At 42.0% G+C, this 25,404-nt stretch overlaps 1 protein-coding gene across 5 annotated transcripts in view; it reads left to right on the forward strand.

Annotated features, from left to right (window-relative positions):
- ST6GAL2 (ST6 beta-galactoside alpha-2,6-sialyltransferase 2) overlaps positions 1 to 25,404 on the forward strand; it is a 174,412-nt gene that overhangs the window by 104,778 nt on the left and 44,230 nt on the right. Inside the window, exon 1 of one of the 5 annotated variants that reach the window (XM_058019330.1) lies at positions 19,093 to 19,176. The exons of 3 other annotated variants lie outside the window; for them this stretch is intronic. Coding sequence is in view for 1 of the 2 variants with exons in the window: in XM_058019326.1 (XP_057875309.1) it covers positions 19,964 to 19,996 (33 nt within the window). In the remaining variant the exon portion in view is untranslated. Of the gene's footprint in view, positions 1 to 19,092; positions 19,177 to 19,934; positions 19,997 to 25,404 lie in introns of those variants that run through there. One more of the 5 variants, XM_058019326.1, reaches the window with a different exon arrangement.

A 25,404-nucleotide genomic window follows, 5' to 3' on the forward strand; every position in this document is an offset into this window, starting at 1 on the left:
GATTTCAGCTACTTTGGTGTGAATCAGAAGATCTGGCAAAGCTGACCCTCTTCTGTGAACTTTCCAATTCAATCAGACAATATCATTTTTCAATGTTGGACCAAGCTGCTTTTCTGGCATATTTCCAAGGCACTGAACTTTGGATACTGAGCAGAGTAATCCACAGAAGTTCAGTATATGTTAGCAAAATGTAAGAGTTATTTCTTTAAATGCTCCTATGGAGCCCTTGCTGGCCAGGAGTACTGCATCCAAGATGTGAGCTCTGCTTATGAAGGAAGGCTGTGCCCTTTGAAAGAATGGAAGTGTGAGTGGTGAAAGAGGCAATGTACCCCCGCTAAGTTGAACACTAATGAAGTTACCTAGCCTCAGAGGAAGAGAATGGATGCTCCATCTTCCTCTGTCAAGCCAACATTTCTATGGGCTTTTAAATCCCATACTTAATGCTGATATGCATCTCTGTAAGTGTGATATTTTTCCTCCTGAGCCAAGCATATTTATCAATCCCATGAGCTGCATTTTAAGTAGTTAGAGATTAGAATGTTTTAAAACAAACCAATGTGTTTTAGTGAGTTACTGAATAAATGGAACCCAGAATGGGCCCTACTTATAAAAAGTAGCTATATTAACTATGCAATCTTATTAATTAAATTGGACTTGAATATATATATAAATAAGGTAAAATTTGGTCCAACATTTTTAATTCTCATTTTGTCATGGTCATAAAGGTCAGGAGAGGGGAGGGAAAAAAGAAAAGGAAAAGGAAAAGGAAAAGGAAAAGGAAAAGGAAAAGGAAAAGGAAAAAGAAAAGAAAAGAAAAGAAAAGAAAAGAAAAGAAAAGAAAAGAAAAGAAAAGAAAAGAAAAGAAAAGAAAAGAAAAGAAAAGAAAAGAAAAGAAAAGAAAAGAAAAGAAAAGAAAAGAGAAAAGAAAAGAAAAGAAAAGAAAAGAAAAGAAAAGAAAAGAAAAGAAAAGAAAAGAAAAGAAAAGAGAAAAGAAAAGAAAAGAAAAGAAAAGAAAAGAAAAGAAAAGAAAAGAAAAGAAAAGAAAAGAAAAGAAAAGAAAAGAAAAGAAAAGAAAAGAAAAGAAAAGAAAAGAAAAGAAAAGAAAAGAAAAGAAAAGAAAAGAAAAGAAAAGAAAAGAAAAGAAAAGAAAAGCTGGAGACATAGCCTACTAATCTAGGGAAAAAAAGAATCAAACACAATTTCCATAGGCTTATAAGCACACATGTATCATGGGGATTAGTGAGAAACTTAATTGTCAATGTACTGCCTTTGAGAGCTTTGCCAGATCTCATATCTTTGACGATTCTGATTTTCTTCTAGCTGGTGTCCCTGCCTGAGTTTCTAATGCAGATAATTCCTCAACTAAATCAAAAGAAGAAAGCTTAATTTTAATGCCCTAGAGTCTTTGCAAGTGACTTTCACACTGGAACAAACTTGAAACTATTTTAATATGGAAGAAAAGCAATTAACTTTGTCAGTAACTTTTTCACTTGCATGTTTGGTATTATTTCAGCTGCGATTTTAAATGAGTTTTCTGCACCTCACTTTGCTTCTTACTTGATTTGCCAATGAAATCTGATCTCAGTGTTAGTCACATCACAGTCTTACATGAAACTAAGCTGAAGACAGGCTTTGCTCCTAGCTGAACCTGCATAATTTTGATGGAATGTGATACTCAGCCACTTCACTTCTGACTTGGTCAATAAACTACAATCTCTATTGGGGTTGCAGATAAATTGAATGATTTTGAGAAAAATTAGTTGGTTTCAACACGGTATTTGTGTTTTACAGCAAATCTGTGTGCTTTGGGGCTCCACAGTTTGTCATACTTTAATCAGGTGGGCTCCATCCAGCAATGAACAGCGATGCCATTTCCCTGTTGGTGTGGTGTGAACTCCCGTGTGCTCCTGCAGGACTGGCAAGTCTGTGCTGTGGGCACCCCGAAGCTCCCCGAGTGCTAATGAGGAGGAAACACAATTCCTCACACATCCCAGACTTCAGAGTGTGTCCTCATCTCTGCTGCTGGCAGCTGGTGAGGAACATGGTTCTGCATCATGCCTTGGAAAAGCAGGCTGTCAGGACATAGCTAGCAGGCTCAAGTCATTACAGTCAAAGATAATGAGACACTTCAAGCTGGAGCCTCTGGCACAGCAAAAGGATGTTACTTATGGTAACATCAACTTTAGACATGAAAAAATCATAGAATGTTTTGGCCTGGGTTGGGAGAGACCTTAAAGATCATCTACTTTCAGTCCCCCTACCATGGGCAGGGATACCTTGCACTAGACCAGGCTGTGTAGGGCTCCATCCAAACTGGCCTTGAATGCTTTCAGGGCTACCACAAGTGCTCTGGGCAACCTGTTCCAGTGCCTCACCAATCTCAGAGCCAAGAATTTCCTCTCAGTATCTAATCTAAACCTTTCAATTTAAGGTCATTCCCCCTTGTCCTGTCACTACATGTCCTTGCAAATGATCTCTCTCCATCCTTCTTTTAGGCTCCCTTCAGGTACGGAAGGCTGCAGTTAGGCCACCCCAAAGCGTTCTCCTTTCCAGATGGAACAATCCCAGTTTTCTTAGCCTTTCCTCATAACTTGGAGAGAGGTGCTCCATCCCTCTAATCATCTTCATGGCCCTCCTCTGGACTTGCTTCAACAGGTTGATGTCCTTCTACATTGGGATCCCAGAGCTGGATGCAGTTCCATGTGGGGTCTCACCAGAGCAGAGCCAAGCAGAGGAGAGCAGCGGGGCAGAATCACCTCCCTCACCCTGCTGGCCACACTGCTTTGGATGCAGCCCAGGAAATTGCTTTTCTGAGCTGTGAGAACCCACTGTCAGCTCATGTTCAGCCTCTCATCCACTATCCAAAATGTCATGCTCAGAGAAAATCACGACTGTGTTAAAAGTACATTTCCTTCCAAGTTTTGTGTTTTCCATTTTCCTTCAGTTTTCAAGGTCCTGAAGGCATAGCAGCCTTCTTCTTTTCAAGAGGTTCTTCCTAGCTGCAGAGGCTAAGTCTTATTTTTGTGAAGCTGGAAGTGAGGGGTGCTTGGAGAAAAGTGAAACTCCCTTGATACAGCCTCGTGTCATGCCTCCTTAGTGCAGCCCATGTTTCATGTTCCAGCAGCCCAATGCCACCAGCTATTTCCTGGCTGGCACATCTCTCCCTCTAAAGCTCAGTGCTGACAGTCAGTGGCTGTCCTGAGGCGCTCCATTATCCCTGTGTCCTGCCACCTACAGCAACCCACTCTCCCCTCTGATTTGCAAATTTCAGTTGTCCATGCCCACACCACAGTGATTTGTTGCATCTTGTCCACTGCTCATTTTCACTTGGCTGGCAGACAGAGCCTGATTCTTCACCCTCTTGCCTGCTTGGTTTGTGATGTCCTTCCATTTCCTGAAATCTCTAGGCTGTCTCTCATATAACTGCAGAATTGAATTACCTTTCCAAGAGAGATCTTGGCCACAAGTCCTTTCTCAGATTTTTTCTCAGGAAAGAATGGCTGCTTGGGAGAAAGCTGATAGACTGACTGCTGCAGATCCTGTTTCTCATAACACTCACAGCCCAGGGCAGGAGGCACACAATGAACCCTTTACCACCCAGGAGCTCTTGGGCTGCACTCATGCCAAGTCTCAGTCCTGAGTTAGTAATGGTCCACATACATTATTTCTTTTGGTTGTTTCTTATGTGTGACTGTCAGTCATGAACATGTGAAGACAATTAAGTTCTCAACTCAAAAAAAGAGGCTGTGCATTGAGGTCTGTACTCCACCGTACTTCTCTAGGCAGCATTTCCCTCATAATGGATGAACAGCTTGTTTATAATTAATCTGAGCCCAGGGACATCCCTTAGCTTGATTTTCTGTATGCCTTCTTCCTATTCAAGCAGCAGCAAGGCAAGAACAGACAATGGTTGTGTGGAAAATGTGCTAAAGAGTATCTGTATCAAGTTCAAGCAGTACAAACACAGCTTGGGTGAGGAAGGGGATATTTTAACTGAACAGAGCCCCTAAGAATCAGACACCTCTAAATGGAGATCCTTTTGGTGAGGGACATTCACTGGACCGTGGCCCCATTTAAACATTGGTGGTCATCTTTAAGAGTTGTGAAAGCATCCCAGCAGCTGCAGGAGTGGGAAAGGATGTCCTGCAGCTGGGTTTGACTATAAAGTTTCCTTTTCTTTCTGTGCATCTTTCTAGAAATGCAGCAACTCCACCACTGTTTTTTGAAACATGGAAGTCAGTCTGTTTTTCCTTTTTCTTCATTTTCTCTGGTGATCAGGGTGATTTTAAGACATTTGGCAAACAACCGATTCTCCATTTCCCAATGAAACAATAAGTCATAAAACAACTTTACTAGAACATTCTTGCAATTCTCAGCATGTCCCTCAAGACTTGGGCAGCAACTGAGTGCTTCCATACTAAACAGTAGGGACCACTGTGAACTCTGGTCATGTAAGGCATCAGCTGACAGGGATGTTCTCTAGGGATCATTGCTAGCCAGTGCTCCTGGAGAGGGCTCTCCAGGGATCACTGTTAGGGGTGTTTCTGGAATGTGCTACACAGCAATGGGAGGATATTCTGGCCTCTTGCAAGTTTGAAAGAAGAGCCAAGAGGGAATATAATTTTCCAAGGCTGGGAGAGCACCATTTCAAAGTAAAGGCTAAATAACCGATGCTCCCATCTAGTGGTGAAACTGTACCCAATGGCTGAGATGTCAGACACCCACCTGAGCCTCCCAGGAGACATGGAACTGGAAGGGCCATGTCACAGGACAGTGCCACTCCTGGGAACTTCTGTAGGGCTTTGCAATCTGTGGGAGGCTCCCAAAACCATTTAAAAGCTCATGAGAAACCAACTAATAAACTAATTTAAAACTACAAGACTAGTAATAGCAAATAAAATTATAACATCAGGATCAAAGGTGCTTTGAAGGCAAGGGAAGCATTCTCAGCAGCATTCTCAAAATGTCTTAAGTAACCTTCAGTGAGATGCAGGCACCCTCATTATCTTGGCATTGGTTCCTAAAGCATGAAGGCTGCTATCAAAATGCTACCCAAAGATAGTAACTAGGAAGACATTATGGTTGGGTTGTTGCTACAAGATTACCATATAATTAATATGCTAATGTTCTGCTGAACACTGTTGAACTTATAATTATTGGCCAGAAGAATATCATACTTTTGTTTATTTCATTCTTTTTAGTTTACACCTGAAAGCTTACAGTCAGATGTGAGCAATTACCATAGGCTCAATTTATTGTGACACTATTGTAAATAATTTCATGAGGTCTGCTTAGTTCTTTCTAATATGCTTATTTCTATTTGATATGCTTGGAAGCTGATCAGATCAGCAGGAAAGGGTGCTGTTCTTCTCACTACATTTTTTTTTTTAAGGCATAGCTGATGCCTACAGGATATCCCCAGAAGCAAAATTCGTTAATGATGCTGAGAGTGTATTTTGTCACAAGAATGGTAAAAAGGGTTTTAGCATATTCTCTTGTTATACTGTAATTGTTACTGCTCTGTTTTGACTTCACTGCCCTTCTTTACTATACCTACATATGGTAAAGCAAATAGGAAAATAATTCTAACACTGCTCTTGTATGCACACATTTTCCAATATATTTTGGAGCACTTCACAATGCCATAATTCCCATTGTACAGAGTCCTAATTCCCAAATCTCAGTACAATGCAACATAGGATAGGGCTTCACAAAAGCAAAGGGCAGGACACTCCTTGAGAGGACAGAATATTCTGGAGTGCACTCTTAATGTAGCTGAAGGACAGAAAGGCAGCTCTTCTGACAAGCAGTAGGGCTCCAAGCAACAGATAGAGATTGGCTGGCATTTTGCTGCAGGTCACAATAAAGAGGGAACTACACATTTTCTGTTTAACCTGAGTAGGAAGAAGAGGCAGCAACATGGATAGAGCTTGGCTAGATTTTAGCTGAATATCTAAACTGTTCTCTCCAAAAAGCTAATCCAGTATTGGCAAGCCATGAATTTAATGACTTGGAACAAGATCCAAAGGGAGCCCACAGAGTGGTTTATGACACGTTTGCTAATGAAGGATTCTGTGTTTATTTATAGGGAGGAAATTGATCCAATACTAAGTAATATATGAGAAAAAATCAGTAAGAATTCATTTAGGTTGACTGAAACTAAGCAAAAAGTACTGCTAAAACTATTGGGATGATGAAAGTGCTGATAAAATTCATTCCAAATCAAAACATAGCTGTCAGTGTTTGCATCCTGTGTGGAGGTTTTACACCTGCAAATGAAGGAAAAGTCTGTGGCAAATGAGTGAGAAGCCACAAACACAGTGGGTGGCTGTCACAAGAAATTATGCTGCCAGAGTAAAAGAAAAATCACTCTTCAAAATGAGAGCAATACATGGGTAGCAAATAGACCAAAGATGCTGCCTTAATGAAGAAGAAAGTTAAGGAAAGAAAAGATCACATCAGAACTAATGTCACCTTGTCAGTAAGAGACCAGGTGTCACTGACAGAGATGATTCCTAGGATGAATGCCACTGCAAAGCCCAAGCAAAATTCCAGTACACCAGTCAAAATAATGCTTGTAAAAGTCCATAAGCAGTCACAGCTCTCAAACCTTGCAAAATTGTCAGGCAGAGATTTTTTTATAAAGGACAGAACTGCTAATCATCATGTCAAGTGTGTCCACAAGCACACTGCATACTCAAGCACATATGGATCTGACATTCAGGTTGTGGAAAACTGCCATTCCTGTACTATAATCCTAAGAACTTCAGTCTAGGATACAACATGACACAAATCTGCATCATGTTCCAGACACCTAAGAAAGGAACAAGTGCATCATCAGAGTAAAATATTTTCATCCTTTTCTTTCAGCTTAGGGTAACCCTAAAAAAATTGGTAGAAAGATGTGCTACTGTTCTTGTGGATTTAACTTAAAAAAATATTAGAGGTTTCAAGTTATCTTGCCAAGCTTTTACTTTATTTTTCAGAAGTCTTGGTAACACTCAGATCTGTTAATGATTGCATTTCAATGGGATGCTGGCAGGAATGCACCTTCATCAAATGGTGTAAATAATAAAAATTCAGATGGATGCATCCAAGAGATGACTTGTGGCTCTGTTACTGCAGGTAGGGCAGTGAGCAGTTTATGCATGCAGCTCTTCCAGCTCGACAGTAATAATGTAAGCACAGATTGAAAAAAAAGACATGTGTGCAATTGTGTTTGGCTGAGAGGGCTTCCATCAGGGTGTGTGGGAGAAATGTGATTGTGGAATCTCATCATACGTTACCCATGCTGCCTCTATTGCAAACCCATCTGAAAAACACAATCCATAAATATTTTTATTCCTATTTGAATAATGTGGTTTGTCATTACATACCAGGGCTCTAAAAGACATACTCTAAGCAATTTTATGTTTATATTAATTGAACTTACCTTATTGCTATTTTACCTCTGTTAGGAATGGAGAAAAAGTAAGGGATCTAGAGGCAAATGTAAAAAATATATTTTGATTCGTTTTAGCACAACATTGGTATTGCTGGTGACAGAGAATCATCAGTAAATAAAGTGACCTTGAAACCACCAATTGTGTGAGGCATTAACAAGAGGGAAGACATGACAAAAATGACAGAGCATTTTCACTCCTCCTGCATTCCCCTGTGAAAGAGGAAGCACAGAAAACCATAGCATCTGTGCTAAGGAAACATCTATGAGCATTAATTAATTATAACACTAGTCCTCTGTGTGCTGGATGCAGTGTCACTGTCTCATAAACAGTTTACTCGTTCCACTACCATCAACTCAATTATTTGAGATGCCTCTTGGCAGGTGCAAATGACGTGCTCTTTCCAAAGCTCCTTTGTGATTAAATATTCTCAATGGCTTAATGTATATTCCTGTATGCCACAGACTGTTAAAAGCACAGTCACATGCCTAGCTCAAAAACCCCTCAACAACATCCAAGCTGGTAATGTAGCAAGAGCCAATCACAATGACAATAAAATTTGTGACTTATCAATTGAGACCAAACAAACCACTCAAAAGCATACCACAGACTGAGTGGGTTGAAGTCTATCCTTGCCCCATCCTCTGGCATGAAGAAGTGTGAGGAGTAAGAGAGTGGGAGCACTTGGAAAAGAGCAGAGCAGCGTGACTTGAAGCCTCCTCTCTAGCCAGTCTGGATGTGGGAGAGAGCCCACACTTGGCACAGACTGGCAGCCTCTGAGACAGCACAACCAGCTTGCAGCAGACTCCTGAATAACAGCAACCACTCAGATCAACAGGAGAACATCACACCATGGGGTCCTATTTTCTCTTGTGTGTCAGAAGGAAATCTCTACTCTTCGAGGGTCTCCCATGGTTCAGGTAAGATCTTTAGCTCCTGAAGAGATTTCTCTGTGACTGTCCTGGTGCTGCCAAAAATAAGACTTAAAGCAAGGGGCTCAGCAGACACCTAAATCAAACCATGGCTGACCATATACATACCAATCCAAAACTACTGGTGTAGCAACTCCATCCTTTTTATTTGCTCCATGCTTTTTATTTGCTAAAATAGAAATACTCCTCATACCTAGTGTAAAAACAAACCAAAAAAAAAGATGCCATCGTAAGTGTTGGCCCATTGGGTGTTTGTTATCAAGCACCAGGTTCAACAGCTTCCACGATAGTGGGTGACAGTACTGGGAGATGGACCCACTTCCATGTGCTTCATACTCATTCCTCATTAAAATCCTTCCCTTCCCCATCCACTGCTAGAGACCAATCTGCTCCCATTGTACAAAACCATGAGAAAACTCTAAATGAGAAGTCTGGCTATAGATATTCAGGAAATTCCCTGCCAAAGGTTGCGCTACTTATCCACAGTGCACTGTATATGCTTTACAGATGTGGAATATAATTAATGGATAATATTACCTGTCTCCACTTTTAAAGCTGTTGTTTCAAGATGATGTCACACACAGACAATACTCTCTGGCTAAATTAAACTCCCATGGAAATAGGCAGGGAAGAAATTTAGGGCTATGCTACACAAGCCCAAATCCCATTGCTTCATTTTGCAATAGAAATGATGTACAAGTAGGCTAGCTTGTCTTATTTGCAGTTATTTTGTACTCTGATTTTCCTATATTATGGAGCAGTCAGACCAAAACCATGTTGTTGTTAGAGCCATGTACAATCTGTTCTTTCTACTTTGAGAATGCTTTGTTTATAAAGCTATTTGTTGGAGAGACAGAGGACAAATAGGAGAGGCCCTTTCCATATTGCTAAAACTAAATTCAGATATGATAGAGACACAGAAGTGGTGCCACAGTCCTTCCAGTTTCATCGTGCCTCTGCTTTTGATCCTACCTCTGTGGAAAATAACAGAAAATCCCCATTGATCCCAAGGTTAGAGAGCAGGGCTTGACTTCAAAACATCTGCTGAACAGCTCTCTGGTGAGTGCTGACATTTTTGAGGCTCAAACCCTTCATTAGGGTTTGCTGGCTTGTTTCATACTTAATAAACTTGCTGTGCAGTCATGATGTTCCTGCTGCTATGGGAGACAGCCCATGGATGATATACACCCCCACGAATTCCCATCAGGAGGTGTAGATATTCCCTTATAATGCACGTATATTTACAACTACTTCCATCCTGTTTGACATTCACTAGACTTCTTTGTTTGTAATCCATCCAGATTTACATGCTCCTACATTGCTGAAATCTCAGTGTGCTCCTGCATCATCTCTGGCACCAGGCACACTTTCTTGGTCTTCTTCACAGATATCAGGATTTCTCAGAACACAGAGTTTTTGAAACTCCACCTGCTGTAGCTTTATTTTGGGTTTATGATTTTGTTCTTCCTGGACCAGGTGATAATTAGAGCAAAGGGTCTTTCTGGGGTTAAGAAAAACAGCACCTCTTTGCCTTAGCAAATACAAGAAGGATACAGATCTTATAGAGCTATAAGCTCAAACTCACGTCCACCATACTATTTCCTTACCATGCTGAAAGTTTCTTTACCATAAGATCAAAGCCTTGCCAAGCCTTGCCTTGCCTTCCATCTTTCAGCTCTCATTTATATGTTTTTTCCCTTTTTCTCCAAACTGCTAGTGAATTATTAGAACCTTAGCTAGACTTCCCACCGACTTGACTGGTTCAGACTTTTGTAACAGATTTAAGTAATTGTCTGGTTATTTAAGATACAACCACTTATTAGTCCAAGAGGATTTCCATTTAATGGAGAAACACAGATGTTCTGCAGTTTTCTCTTAATAGGTGAATGTCCCTGCTTCTTTAGTTTTCCTCTGGTGGGCAGATGGGCCAAATGTTCCAAGAGCTGCAATCTGACACAGATATGTATTCATAGTCCCTGATGAGAAACAGAAAAAACTTTGTATGGAGGCCTCAAATTGATACCATTGTTTGTTGCAAATGTCCCAGATGTTATGATTCAAATGTTTTCATGATGCAGGGGAAAACAGCACTTTCCCTGCAGTCAGAGGAGCTCAAGGCTTTCCAATTATGGTCACACACTCAGACTTATTAGCACAAAATTTAATTTGAGTTAATCAGACTGAGGTGGGTAGAGCGCGAAATTAACTTGACTTCCATTTTGCATCATACAGTAAACCAGCTTGGTGAAATCAGTGAAGAAATCTGAGCTGTGAATGATGGATGAGCTGAAAAAAACCCAGAGAATAAACAGAGTTGTGCAATCATCGCTGCACTGAAAGGGACACAATATTCAATTCACTTGTTCAGAGAAATGCTTTACTTCCCTGGCAAACCAAAGGGTGTGTGCCCTCAGCTGCACCCATGTTTTGCCTCTGAAGCCAAGAACAGACTTTGGACCTAAAATAATTTTCTTCAGCATCCCCTCTGTTCTGAGAGTTGTATGTGCTCTGTCAGTCAATCTTGTCAGAATTTTCCAAACCGTTATTTTTGCCAGGAAATGACAATTTAATGAAAATAGAAACACATCAGTTTCAATGAAATTTCCATTTGCAGTTCAAGACTCTTGTTCAAAATCCAGAGGGAAAGAGAAGCATTCACTGGGGGCAAGCCAGAAGCCACAAGTTGTCCAAGTGGAAGGGATACGGGTTTCAAGTGCCTGCTCCTTGTGAGGAAGAGTAAGAATATACACCTGAAATTTTCCACAGCTCAGAAAAGTGCAGTGATGACTGGCTCTTCTGGAAGCATGTGTTCCCTTGAATCTATTCAAAAAGCTTCTGTTTCACTTGGATTAAGAACAAAGTCTTGACATTTTCCTTTGATTTTTTTCTCTTTTTTTCAAACCAAAATTCCATTTTCCAGCAAAGGGTAGCATTAATTTTCCTTTTCCAACTCTCTGCTAAATCTGTGGCTAAAATAAATGTTTGGGAGATGGAAGAGGGCCCATACACTGGAACCATAAGTGCCTCTATCTGAGCCTTATAAACAACTGGAAAAATAAAACAATGCTTCTCAAGCATTTATCTTCAATATTTTCAGTAAGTTTTTAGCAAGTTGACCCACCTCCTTCTATAAACTGTCTTGGTTTTGGAACAGAGATATTTCTGTCTTGGAGAAAACTGTAAATTTGAGACAATATCAGCCCAGCAAGAAAGCTTCAGAAAATTTTAGAACATCAAAGGGGTAGGTTTGGAGGGCAGAATCTAGAGAGAAAGGCTTCCATTCCCTTCAACAAGAGCATAGACAACAAAAATATTAAAGTTCAATTCTGTGCAGAAGAACTGGGTGAGACAGGGACTGAAGCAATGTCAGATGGGCAAAGGAATCAGGAAAAGGGACATGATCTTATAGCCATGGTGACAGGTGCCCGGATGCCACCTAGCTTCTAACAACAGAGCAAAGCTCCTCCTGTTTATACCTGGTGCTATCTACAGGAGGAGAAGATTCCCTGCACTAAATGGCCATATTTTTTTTTTCAGGAAAAGACTAAATTTTATCACCAAATGGGAAACAGTGCTTACTGTCTTTAAAATGTGAAATATGCTGGAAAATAAAGACTTCAATTAAAGTTGTCTTTTCAATGCCTATTCCTTGTAGTAAAATGACACCATTTCAAAACTGAGCTTTTCTCATATGCCTCTATTTGCTTTCTCATTTTTCATACAATAGCTTCTATTTAACCAATTTCAGCAACATATTTAACATTGTTGCAAAAGTAACTGCAATACAAGTTAAAAGCCTGGTAAAGTCAAGAGCCCGGTAAAGTAGGATAAAATTCTATGGTATACTTGGTGTATCCAAAAAAGTTAGGAATACAAGATCAATTAGCCTAAGAGTTGTTTTCCCATATTGACGTCAGAACTCCTGCCTTTGTTATTTAAACAAACCAGATAATGTTTGCACTGTAAAGTTCTGAGGTGAAAAACACCAAAGCAAGGTAGGAACAGGTTTTGCCAACTCTTCCTATTAACAGCGGAGGCTAAAAGTTGCTGACTCACTTTGTGACACTAATTGGCTAAACCTCCCTGAACTTGAATTGTGGTTTTAACTGTCTTAAAAATGTATCTGCATATTTAATGTATGATACATAGCCTGTATGTACGCAAACCACCATTGAACCACAGCACTCTTCATGTTTCTTTACTTGTCTTAAAGCATTAGGAAAGTATGCACGATGAGAGCAGCTTTGCTCCACTGATCTATCTGCACTCCCTCGCAGCAGAGACAATGCCAGGGGCTTTTTTCAGGCTGTGTACAGCAGAAACCAAGGCAGCATTTCCCAGGCCAGATGCAAAGTTACATGAAACAGAGTAGTAACAATCTAGCAATAACCAGCTCTGGAGCAAAGAACGGCCAGCATCCAATTTACTCCTGGGAAAGAGCCCTTGCATTTTAAATCAAGAAGAAAATGATGACCCATTTTTAAAGCATAAAGTCATTCCTGTAAGAAAACTAACTTTCTTCAGCAGTTCCTACCCAGGCAAAACCAGTGTATGGGACTTCTGCAAAGGCACAATTCCACTTGAGTCTGTGAATCCCATCCGCAGGAACATTGCACATTGCCCTGGAACTGCAAATGCTGTTGGCCAGACAACACTAGGAGGGACACTTGCAGGGGGAGCAGGCAGTAAGGATGAATTCATGAGTGCCCTCTGATCAAGTGGTATCAGGGTACTCTTTTCTGACTTTTTGGATATGTCTGATAAAGCCCTAGTTTAAGGAGAGGAAGGCTGGTCATGGTGATCAGGACAGATGGAAGGATTTTCTGGATTCCTTCAGGTACAAATGCCCTAAATCAGACTCCACAGGGGTCAGCAGGAGGTCAGAGAAGGGGAAGAGATGGCAGAACAGGAGAGAACTTCTCCTCCAGGCAGGTGCACACCCTGCTGTGCTGCCCGGCTGTGCCTGGAGCGCAGGGATAACTCCTGGCCTTGCCTGCTGCCCTGCCTCGCTCTGACAGCCTGGGCTGCCTCTGAGCCAGGGTCTGCTGCCCTGGCCAGGCTGGGCAGAGCAGCCTCTCTGCCCACAAAAGTTTTGGGAAGTGAATATGTATCTGTCTCCCTCCTGATAACACCATCCAGGCAAATAGGTATTTCTTCTTTGGAAGGAGGTATTCCACTGTACATTGACATTGACAAAACTCTGATTCCAAATACATTTTTTTTCTCTATTCTCCCATCTTGATGATTCGGCAGATAAGACACATTATTTTTCTTCAAAAAGCTGCTATAAAAACCCATGTTTATTTCAGTTAACCTTTTCACCCAAAGAGCCAGCTCACTTCAGTAATGCCTCCATACATCACAACCACTCAGAGTGCAGGCAGAGATTAATTCAATGTAATTTTGCGTATAAAACTTGCTCCAAAACTCATCTGTCTCCAGATATTTATTTACCTATACAGAATATCCAGGGTTTGAATTCTAGCACTGACTGATTTTTAATAAAAATTCCCCAAACACTACAAATTATTTTAGCATCTTCAACTTCCACTAGAAGTTGACAAGGAGTCAAGGCACATAGTACGCAATGAGTGCTGCCCATAGTAATAAATAACAGTGGGGAAAATGGACAGAAAGTTCCTGTGCTTCAGCAGAAAATTGGGTGAGAACATTGTTCAAGTTCATCAAAGCAGTCAGGTTTTAGGAACATTTTACTGCCCATGTCTTTAGGATGCTGCTTGTCTTTTGCTTGTGTGGGATTTGTGATCTTGTTGACATGACAAATTGAGATTTATGACATTTGTGATTTTAGCTGTGTGACTATGCCTATAATGCTTGTTCAGTGCCAGGAAAACACTGGCTGGAGGATGACTGTGAGGTCAGGGGACAGAGCACCACAGGCAACAGCAGGGAGCTCCTGGCCCTGCTGATTTTGATGTCCCAACCGTGTTACTCCCTTGTTTTACGAATGCGGCTGAAGTCCACCTTTTTCACAGCTTGGGGATGACTTCTGCAATGATGTGACAACTAGCAAAAATAAACACAAGCTGAAGGTAGCTCTGGTACCTTTGGCTTTCCATTTCAGCTCTTTACTGTTTCTTATGAAACTCACTTGATGAAAAGTCAGAGAGGTGACTTGCATGTATCACGGAGTAAATGGACAGGTGACCCTCGTGTTGTTAAAAGTTCATGGAAGTCCATGTTTCCTTCCTAAGGCAAATAGGAGGGAAAGCAAAGGCTCTGACTCTGCTTATTGGCTTCCACATCTGAGCCAGCACTGAAGGATAAGAATTAGTTATTAATACAGGTCAGGTCAGCAATATGTTAGCACTTTCTTTCAAGACCAGGGAAAACTGGAAAGAAATTGTGTCCATTATATCTTTGAGTCCCAGGGCTGCTTCAGAGATGGTGTAGCTCACACTTGGTGGCCAGACTCTGGATTTGTAATTAATTCTGTTTCCTAATGCACCTTGATCAGACACAAAAATCATTAGCCAGCAACTAGGCTGGCTTTTCAGACACACATGCAACAGGACATACACAGAATTCTTCCTGACATCATCTATGCCATGCTGGCAAATGCTATTTCTTCCCTTCTTTTTTCCCCTGCCAGCTCTGTGCAAGCAAAAAGAGTCCTTGGAAAACTTTGTGCACACATAGAGCAAGGATGTAACTTTATGCAGACATCCATCAGCAAGGATGTAACAAGTCTTGTGAGCACAGCCAAATGTGCATACACCTCTGAAACTAAACCACCCCACCAATGAGTCAGGGAGAATTTTGTCACGATGTTCCTGAAGGGCAGAGAAACAGCTTGCTTGGGAGAGGAGGCAATTCTGCCAATCATCTGCCATGAGACGATGAGAAAAAGAAACCAGGCCACTCTCTCTCCTAAGGGAGAGCTGTTAATTGAGGTCTGTGGGTTCCAATCCTAAATCCACACAGGCAACTGAACAACTGCAACGCTGAAATGCATCTGATGTGTGCAGAAACCAACAACAGGATCTTCAGCTTATTAAAAATCTGCTTGATGACTAGAAGCAAAATGCAGGTCTGCACTAACAAAAATCCTGGTGTGTGATAACTGCAGGTCCCTCCTGGTGCAGCAGGATACAATGCCAGGCCAAAAGAGCCTCACCCAGAGGCAGCACTGCTGGGATTCACGACCTCATTGCTAAAGGGACCAGTCTGAAGCAGGTTTCTTCCTTCCCACCCCAAGGAGGGAAAGCACACCTCCCCAAGGTGTTTGAGAGTTTGCAGAAGGCAGTGGGAGCCCACCTAACAAGTTCCTGCTGAAGCGAACAAGCCCCTTTGGAAGTGATAACAGAAAAATACCTCAGGGAACCATGAGAAGTGGGAGGTGCACAATCTGTGGACACCCAGAGCTTACTCATTCATGTAACCTTAATAGCGGTTATTTGTTCAATACCAAAAAAGTTCTGAAATAAAATTGCAATTACTTGGGTGAAACTCAGATTTGGTAGACTCAAGAGAAAAATTCTCTTTTCCATCAGTGAAGTCATATTATCTAAGAATATATTCTGAAAAGGTTAAATAAGCTTGTGCCTGGGCTTTAAGGATCTTTGTGTACTGTACCTGCCAGTTTAAATGATGACTGCAAAGATCTGTCATAAAACTTTTTCCAGGAGAGGAAAAAGCTCTCTCCGTGCCACTGTTTTTAATATACTGTGACTCTTGCTCGTAGTAAATTAGGTTATTTATCCCTTTTATTTATATGCACTGCTCTAACACAGTAACAATCCAAAGTGATAGATACATCTATACCAGTCATCAAACTCAATAACAAAGCAACAGCAACTGTGTGTAACTTTACCCTATTGCTATCAATTTATATAAATAGCAAATTCTTCAAGCTGCAAACATGTGAAAGTAAATTCTTTACCATTCTGGACTTCCAGCTATTACTACATCCTCTGATCTAAAATCCTTCCCCAGGCAGTTCCCACCTCATGGAGACCTGATGTTGATCTCACAGACCTTATCCCAATTCACCTCTGGCTACCAGAGAATCTGTTCTTTATTACTCTGCTGAAACTGAAGGCAGAATCAGGCCAGTGATCAGAAATACACAGGATGCAGAGTTCTTCCATTTTGGAGTTCAGAGTCTAAGCCAAAAGCAGAATGTCAAAGGCGGAAGCAAACCTTATTGGATTGCAGAATAACTCCTTCTGCCTTCTGCAGATAAATTTTACATTTAGATGCATAGGGGAGACTCCCACTGCAGTCAATAAAAATTATGCTCATCCAGTGTTATTTATCACCAACCCAACTGCCCATTCTGCAAGTGCTTGGCTAAAAAAAGGGGAGGCTTCAGGCAACAAGCATTCCTGATACTGTGTTTAAACTGCCTCAGATTCTCACGTAGAATCTCTTAGCTTTATCAGCTTCCCTGAAACACTCACCTAATTTATGCTATTCATTTACATTCTATTCCAAATTGAAGTTCTATTTCACTGGCATATTAAAATGAGCATACTAAAGAATGGTGCATTTTAAAATAGTAACAGATGGATATGTCTGTAGAGTTGTACAGATTTAGATTTCTACTTTAATTATATAATTTTAAAAAATTGAGTAAGCAGTATCCACCTTTCACTTTGTTTCTTGAAACACGTGCTTATAGTTTATTCTGTGAGCCAGCATGCAATATAATTTCATTTTGTAGACAGATGCAGCAAGTCTAGGCACAAAAAATAAAATTACTGGGAAAATATCCATCCCTTAACTGCTAACTATCTTTATAAATTTAGATTTTTGAATTAATGCTATGCAGGGCTATTCCTCAAGCAGCACTGTTGCCCAAAAAAACCAGTTTGCGGATATGTCTACATCACAGTGCCCCTGAATAGAATTTTTGCTGTCTTTATGTATGTAAGACAAGCTCTCCTATCACCCTGGTAAACAAGGATCTTTATTTTTTTGAATTAGCTCTAAGTTTGAAATTTGTTTTCAAAATGTCTTACACTGGGGGAAAATAAGATCTTTTTATTCATTAATTGCTTTGCTATTAATGAAATTCCTCAAAATGGAATAAGTAAGTGCATGAACTTACCTAGAATTTAGAAACATTATTTTCTTTTGGCATTAAGTGTTATCATTTCAATCAATCATATTGTTTAACCTGTTAACCTATTCTTGATTGTGCTTTGCCTTTCACATCCTTGTGATGCCACCTCTTAATTTAGGAAATGGCACCTTTTTTCCTTTAGTTCTAATGGCTTTTACTTCGACACTTGTTTCGCAGCTTAGAAGGCGTGCCTTTTGCAGGCATGCTGCTCCGATCAGCTTACACCTTACAAATACGGGCACAAAGAAGCTTCAGTCTCAGATGCATTTACACAGATGCTTATCTTGGAGCACAGACTCGGCACAAAAAAAAAGGTTATCTGTCATTATCCTAATTATTTGTAAGTGACGACTTAGACTATTTGCAAAGTAAACTACTATTAAATTTGAACCAAAAGTAAAATATGCTTTAAGGTATTTCTAGCTTTCAGCAAGCTGAGAGAGCACACCAATGACTGCACGGAAAACATTTCCCTTTTCCTGTGCCGCTGGACAGACACTGGAAGTCCCAGCGGAGCGATCAGTGCCGCGGGACCGCGCATTTACCGCGCTCCGGCAGCATCTCCCTGATCGGTCCTTTCCTTTGTGATCGCTGATCCAACAGCCTGTTTCGCATTGGTTTTGTACCCGCTTTATTAGCGAGTTAATGCGTTTCTTCTCAGGAGACCTTTAAGCTTAAAATATTTCTTTAATTAACGGAGCCTGATCTTAAAGAGCCAAAGCTGGCTGCGGCGCTTCCGCACCGCGTGAGCGAGGGAATCCCACCGCCCCGGCTCCCGGGGGATGCTGAGGAAAGGACCATGCCTTCAACTTGCCGGACCGGTCACGGAGAGACCCGGTGTCCCCGGAACGCCCCGGGGCTCTCCGCGCTCGGCAGCGGGGCTCACAGACACAAGGCGAGAAAGCTGCCGGCCCCTGGCCCGCGCCCCTCCCACCCTTCCCATCGCTTTGAACTTCTCCAGCGCGGACCCCGAAGGTGCAGCGCGGCCCCAGCACGCCGCGCCACGCCGGGGGAGGCGCAGCGCCAGCGCCCCATCCCCGAGCATCCCCCGTCCCCGCCGGCGCGGAGGGAGCTGCCCCGCTGCCGCCGGCCCCACGCACTGCCCACCGCGGCGAGGACGCCGGGCTGACCCCAGCCCCCGCCCGGAAAGCGCGGCAGTGCCCCCGCCGCCGGGGAGACCCCCTCCCGCCGCCGCTCCCGCCCTCCCGCCGCTGCCCTTCCCGAACAATGAGCCGGGACGGCGCGGCACGGCCCCGGGGCACCCCCGGCATGTCCGCCCGGGCCCTCCGCCCGCCGCCGTAGCGCCCGGCCCCGCCCGCGAGGTACCGGGGGCGGGGGCACCCCCATCCCGGGAGGGGCGGCGGCGGCGCGGGGGGCGCTCGGCCGCGTGCGGGGGGCGGCTCCCGGGGGCGGGGCCGTGCCGAGCCGTGCTGAGCCGAGCCGAGCCGAGCCGAGCCGTGCTGTGCTGAGCCGCCCGTGCCGCCGCGATCCGGCCGCGCCGCGGTGCCGCCCGGGCCGGGCGCTGCCCTGCGCTTTGTGCGTGCGGCGGGCACCAGCGGCAGCAGCGGCGGCAGCGGCAGCAGCACCAGCGGCGGCAGCGGCAGCATGCGGGGGGAGCGGCTCCGCGTGGGACGCGGCGAGGCGGAGCGCCCGCGCCGCCCCGGCTGCTGCACCTCGGGGGGCAGGGCCCCCAGAGAGCCCTGAGCGCCCGGCGGTACGTGGGGGCGCCCCGCGCCGAGAGCTGCTCCCTTTGATTGCTATTCTTTTGGGGGGTATTTCTTTTTTTTGTTTGTTTCTGGGAGGTGGGTGGTGATGGTGAAGGGGAGGATTTCTACTGTGCAGCGTTTGCTGGAAGGAAAACCCTGTAGGTGAAGCCATATGGGTTCTCAGTGGCATGGCTTAGTGGCTTCTTGGCTTAACAGTTTTCGGGCGGGGAGTGTGCAGGGTGTGTTTTAGGAGGGCTCGACTGCTCAAGAGAGCTTGAATAGATACGTTTAGAGAAGCAGCGCTTTCCAGGAATTTAAATGAGACCCTTTTTTTGTGGTTGCTTTTGGAGGCTCTTCTGTTAGTTCTATATTTGCTTTTGCAGATTGCTCTTATCAATAGTTAGGCAGCTGTGGTAGCGTATAAAAATCGATCTTCTCAAAGGAAAAAAGAAAGTCTCGGCGAATTCACCTCTGCTAAGCGGTGTGGATCACTTCTGTGGTCTGGTTTTATAATTTATCGGGAATGTTATAGTCTCTAATGCTCAACTCCCATTTCTAGTTTATTTTGTTATGGCAATGTGTTTCTTTTGGTACTAGAAAAAAATGGTTGGGTTACTCATTCAAGTAATTTAGTTGGTAACTTGGAGGAACGTTTAATTATCTCAGATGTGGAGGGAAATGCTAAGAGAAAGGCAGAAGGCAGTGGCAAACCTCAAGGTTTAGGTTTTTGCGCATTTTTAAATTTGATTTTCCTTTTTCAGTCTTGCAAACTTTCTGAACTTTAACCCTTTTGCAATGAAACTTTCCAGGAGTGGCGTCTGCATCCAGGTAATGTTAATACATGTATATGTATGTATATATCTTTTTCTTGTTTGGAAAACTTAGGTGAAAATTATTCAACTGGTTTGCATAGTGTGGGGCTGTTGGGTATAGGGAAAGAATTACCACATTTTTTCCATTTAAAGATGGAGCTCTTGCAGTTTTTTGGGGTTTTTTTTTTTTTGTTTGTTTTTGTTTTTTTTTTAATTTTAAGGGTGTTTATAATTTATGTAAATCTGAAGTATGTTTAGGAGGTATTATTCTTTCATGGGCAGTTTCTGATTAAAATATTCTTTGATGGCAATCCTGCCATGGATACCTACTAATTTTGTGTGTATCTTGCTAAGACCAACTGCAGCAGTATTTGGAAAATATGTGCTATATTTGCTGAACAAGAAGCTGTGATAAAGGGTCTGGAGGTGAAGTCCCATCCATGTACTCAAACCCAAGGACTCAACACTGATTTCTGCAGCTGACAACTTTGTGGGCACCTGTGCTGTAGGAGGCAGGCTCCTCTTGCCATTTGCTGTGGAAGTGCTGGATTTGAGATCTTGTAAGTGAAGACTTCAAACTATTTGTAGGCAGAAGTCTTCTCTGACTGAGTTTAGGATGTCTAAAACTCCTGGTGTGGTAGTCAGAGAACTCTTTTCTGTTCTACACTTCATCTGGGCAGAGGACAGGATTTCCCAGCATTGTCCACACTCGCTGCACATTCAGAGTTGGAGGATGTATACAGAGTGTTGGAGGTTTCTTGCAAGGTTACAGAGTTCCACATCTATGGTTTGTTATGTCTTTTCTTCCAAGGATATGAAAAGAAAGGCCAAACAATAGGGAAAATATTACGAAAACTTTTTTAAGGGGAGCTTAAAGAGAGGCTAGGGATGCATATGTAAATGTCACAGTGGAAAGACATCATGGACGAAGTTGTGTGTTCATCTGATCTCTTGTTCTTTGGAATCTGCAAAATGATTGTTACATGCCTTCTTAGGTTTAATGTAGACTTGTGCATAAGTAAAATCAGAAAGCATAATTTGTGCATAATTTAAAAACAAGAAAGCAAAATTAGAAAATAAATGTCATACTACTGATTTTTTTATAATATTTTTTTTATGCAGTTTAGTTAAATAACGTAGAACAGCATCCTGGTGGTAGCATCCTAACAATTACATTGTGAATTGGTGCTGTGTGTGCTGCTTACTGCATAAACTATTGGGGCATGCTGACTTTTACGTGAGTTGTTGGAATGCTACTGGCCCATCAGAAATAGTATGCAAATCTCTCTGCAGTAATTTTCAGACTGTGATTTGGAAACTTCTCTGTACTTGCTAGGGAATTGGCTAGCAGTCTGCAGAGAAGTACTTGGGCATATGGTATAGGCTAATTTTCCGTATATTTAGCTACTAATGGCATTAAAATAAGCCAAAATGCATTAAATACCTCTCTAATATTAATTATCTTGTCAAGAATTTGCTGAAAATACTATTAAAATCACAGATGTGTACAAGGGCAGTGTGATCAGTGTGGAGGCAAATCTGGGGAATAGGGTCAGTGGGAAATCTGTTGATCTGCAAAGGTTTTCTAAGATGCTGCTGTTGCTACAAAAAAAATGTTTGCTTCTGTGGCATTGTAACTTTGGAACAAAGACATAGGGACTTGCTTCAAGGAATGGAAAATCTGACTTTACTGCTACTTTTGTGGTGAAGGGATCATTTTTGTTGAGTAAGGCTGTTGGCTTCCTCAGCCTAAAGGTTTACAACCCTTAAATAGCTCTTCCTGACACTAAGCAGCATCCCTTTGATGTGTTTCAAGTGTGTTAGAAAGGCTGGCTGGCAACGTTGCTACTGATGAATGAAAAAGAGAGAAATTTACAACATCAGATAGTTTCTTTAAATTATTTCCCTTGTTGTTAGTTATTACCAAGCATTAGACTGCCACACTTGAATATAATTAATGTAGTAAATGGCTTATTAGGCGTCATCTGAACTTTTGCCTTGTTTAATTATAGAAGCTTAGTGCAGTGGTCTGTGTACAATATTCACCCCAAATAATTGCTTTCAGACTTTTATCTGACTATGGTTATTTTTGGAGCAGCTGCATACATGGCTTTTCCCTGAACTTTGCACTTCTTAGGCTCTCTGCAGTCCTGATACTACATTTTCATTTGCGTAACTAAAAGCAGTTGTGTTTTGATTTTGCTGGTAGCAATTCAGAGTAATTTTTCTGCATGCCATTCATATGTTAATGTGTTTTAAGCTTCCTTAAAATTCTCTAATTCATATTTAGGTATCAGTCAATCCATGACACAAATGGGAAAGTTGTAATAATTTTTTTTTTAATTTTTAAATTGTGACTGAAGTTAAAAGCATTTCTTCCAGTGACATTGTATGTATTGAAAATTATGTTAAAAGTGTGAAAGGAGTGGCATGGGATGAAATCAGCACCAAAAAGGATTTACAATAAAGGGTTCAGATTCAGCAAGCCCTTCTTCATGTGCTTAATTATGTATATTAATTTCACAATAAATGCCATCTTCCTCTAGTAGAACTCATGGTGACATATTTAGAATACAAGATCACGTGAAAAGCTGAGTACAGCTACCATATTATACCTGTAAAAACCCCTGAGATTGTCTCTTTCCAGAAGGATAAACTCTTGAAGAGTTAAATATCAGGGAGTGGTTCCCAGTATTCATGATGAGGGTCCTTGACCTTGGAACTCACAGGGGACAGATGTTTTGGCAGACCTTATTGGTCTGCAGACCTTCAAAGCCCTCTTTGACACCAGTCACTTTGGAGAGGCCAGTTCTTCTTTCAGTGCTGCTGAAGATGGCCAGAGGCTTGGAGGAGCCGAGGAGGTGGAACAGAGTTTACTGAGAGGTGTGGCAGCCTGGATTGCTGTTACATTTCACTGGAGATGCAGCCGTACAGCTGGTTGTGTGTGTGTTAGCACGCTGTGCTTTCTGGGAGGTGTGCTTAAGAAATCTAAATGTAAATTAAAAGTAAATGTTATTCATTGCATAGCTCTGTGGTTGTCATCAGAGCAGGACTCACCACAGGTTTTGTGCAGTATGCTATTTATTGTATTAAATTGCACCAATGCTGTCCCAGAGCAGGGTGTTACATAGCTGGGGTTGTGAAATGACCGTGAGTACTCTGAGGTATGATCACAAAATCTTTGTCATAACCAAATGGTTGTTAACTTAGGAAAGTTTCTTCTTCACATGTGATGTGTATTTGTCTGTCTGGAAGATGTGTGGCCAACCAGATACAGAGGGCTTAGCCAGATGGAGAGATTTGTTCTGTCTCTTTCTGAATCCCTTATGTCACTGATGGAGCCAGAGCTCTGGAGGGTGTAAAATTTGATTAAGTCTCTTTATAGCATCCTCAGTTTAAAGTAACTTGCTGAGTTCTGTATGTATTTTTGGTAGCGGAGTTGACTTTCTGTCCATCACTGGGAGGACTACTTTTGGTCTAGTCACTGTCATATTGGGGTCTCAGCAAAGGCTCTGATCCTGTCTCTGTGAAATACCAAGTCACATCTGCCCATGATGTTCTGAGTAAATACTTCTTTGTATAAAAATGTAGTGATGTACTCTACAATCATAGTCCAAAATGCCCTCAAACTTTGCATAATTGAGTAGTGAAGAATTTGCCATTCTCTTATGAGGCTGATGCCTAGATGAGAAAATGCTAGTTAAGAGTGATGTTTCAAAACAATCTGGAAAATGCAGATATTTTATAATTCACTGTACAAAGCAGGAGTGTGTGGCTCTGGACTGACAATGGAATATCGGGCCATTCACGCTTTCGCTGTGTCAGGGAAGGGAGGTCGGTAACAAATGAAAGCTGTTACCATCTGATGGCTGCTCAGTCACCTGTGAAATGTGGTTTCTAATAGGCAGGTTTCCACATCATAGGAGCAGCAACCGCAATTAGATGAGCAGAGCCAGCCCCCTTGTCAGAAGCCTTGTTCATCATGCCTCATCTTAGCCTCAGACCGATCCTGCCAGTTAAGTGTTTCCAAACACCGCCCAGGGACCCGGGATTGCTCTGTCTGCTGGTGGAGGAAGAGTGTGTTTATTGTCGAAGCTGTTGGCCTTTCTCTCCTAGAAAGGCTTAAGCTGTGAAAGCAGAAAAAAGTAGAGCCTACAGCAGCATCCATGAGGTCCTGGCTCCATGTGAATCAGTTCCTTGCAAAATGTTCAAAGGCTTTACTGAGTTTAGGATTTCATCCTGTGGAAGCATTATAGAGGGCACCCTGTATCTCCCAGTGAAGCTAGCTAATCATGTCCAGACGTGGTAGTAGTTAGCTGACAAATTGGCTGAGAAGTCAGTGATTAATTTTAACAAATGAGTTTTCTTTGAATGCAAGCTCATGCATGACAATTATAACAGTATGCCTATGATAAAAATAGAGATTTTTATTCTTTAAGCTTCAAACCTAATTGTGTATGATTACTTTTTCCAGTGTCTTATAACATCTGCCTTTTGTGGGGAGTATCACTGGGGGAAGGGGACAAACACACATAGAAAAGAAGTGTTCTTTCTTTCCCCAAATATCCTAAATACCAATGAAACGGTCAAAGCGATTGCAAAATTCCTTTTTAGTTCTAAGGAATATTTAATATATGGTATCATACATTCTGTAAGGCTTCTGGTGTCTTCAGTGAACCACAGGTCTAATATCCACTCCCATAAAACTAGTGAAAGGTTTGGTATCACCTTTAGGTGAGCTCAGGGTCTAGACCCCAGTGAATCCTAGTTTGTGTTCTAGCTGCAGGCTCCTCTTAACAGGACACTCTGAACTTGGGTGGTAGGAAACAAAGCTGCTAGCAAACATACCTGAGTTGGGTCATATTTTGATGTATTGAGGAAGGTGCTTTTAAAATCAAGCATGCTCGGGCTAAATATATTGTAAGATGTTAGGGAGAAAGCATTAAGAATAAGAGGAGTGTGGGATTTTTTTGAATAAAGCAGTGTAAACTTATGTGGCTTTTTTTTCCTCTCCCTAAAGAGTGTGGTGCTAGCACAGGAATTGCATTATAGCTGCACAGACAAGAAGCCTTCTTTCTTAAGAACACAAATGCATCCTATAGGAAAATCAAGCTGTGACCTGTTTTTAGGCATTTAACTTGGATCCAGTCTTACAGATGGATGGAAGTTTGTGATCAAACCACCTTGACTCCACGCTCAGATCTTTATTAGCACAGCTGAAGGGCACAGAGTATCAAGGGTGGCTTAGCAGCAATGAGTTTGTGTGACTAGCAGTGTGGTGTTGACATTTTCTTTGTGATATGCCACCCAATTTTCAGAATCTCATCATTCACTCATAAACCACACATTCTGATATAAAGCGTAGTTAAAAGGTCTGTTTAGTGGAAGGAGAAGTTTTAGTAAGTATAAAAATGATAGCTTTGA

This window comes from Melospiza georgiana, chromosome 2 (genome assembly GCF_028018845.1).
Source record: "Melospiza georgiana isolate bMelGeo1 chromosome 2, bMelGeo1.pri, whole genome shotgun sequence".
Lineage (NCBI taxonomy): Eukaryota > Metazoa > Chordata > Aves > Passeriformes > Passerellidae > Melospiza > Melospiza georgiana.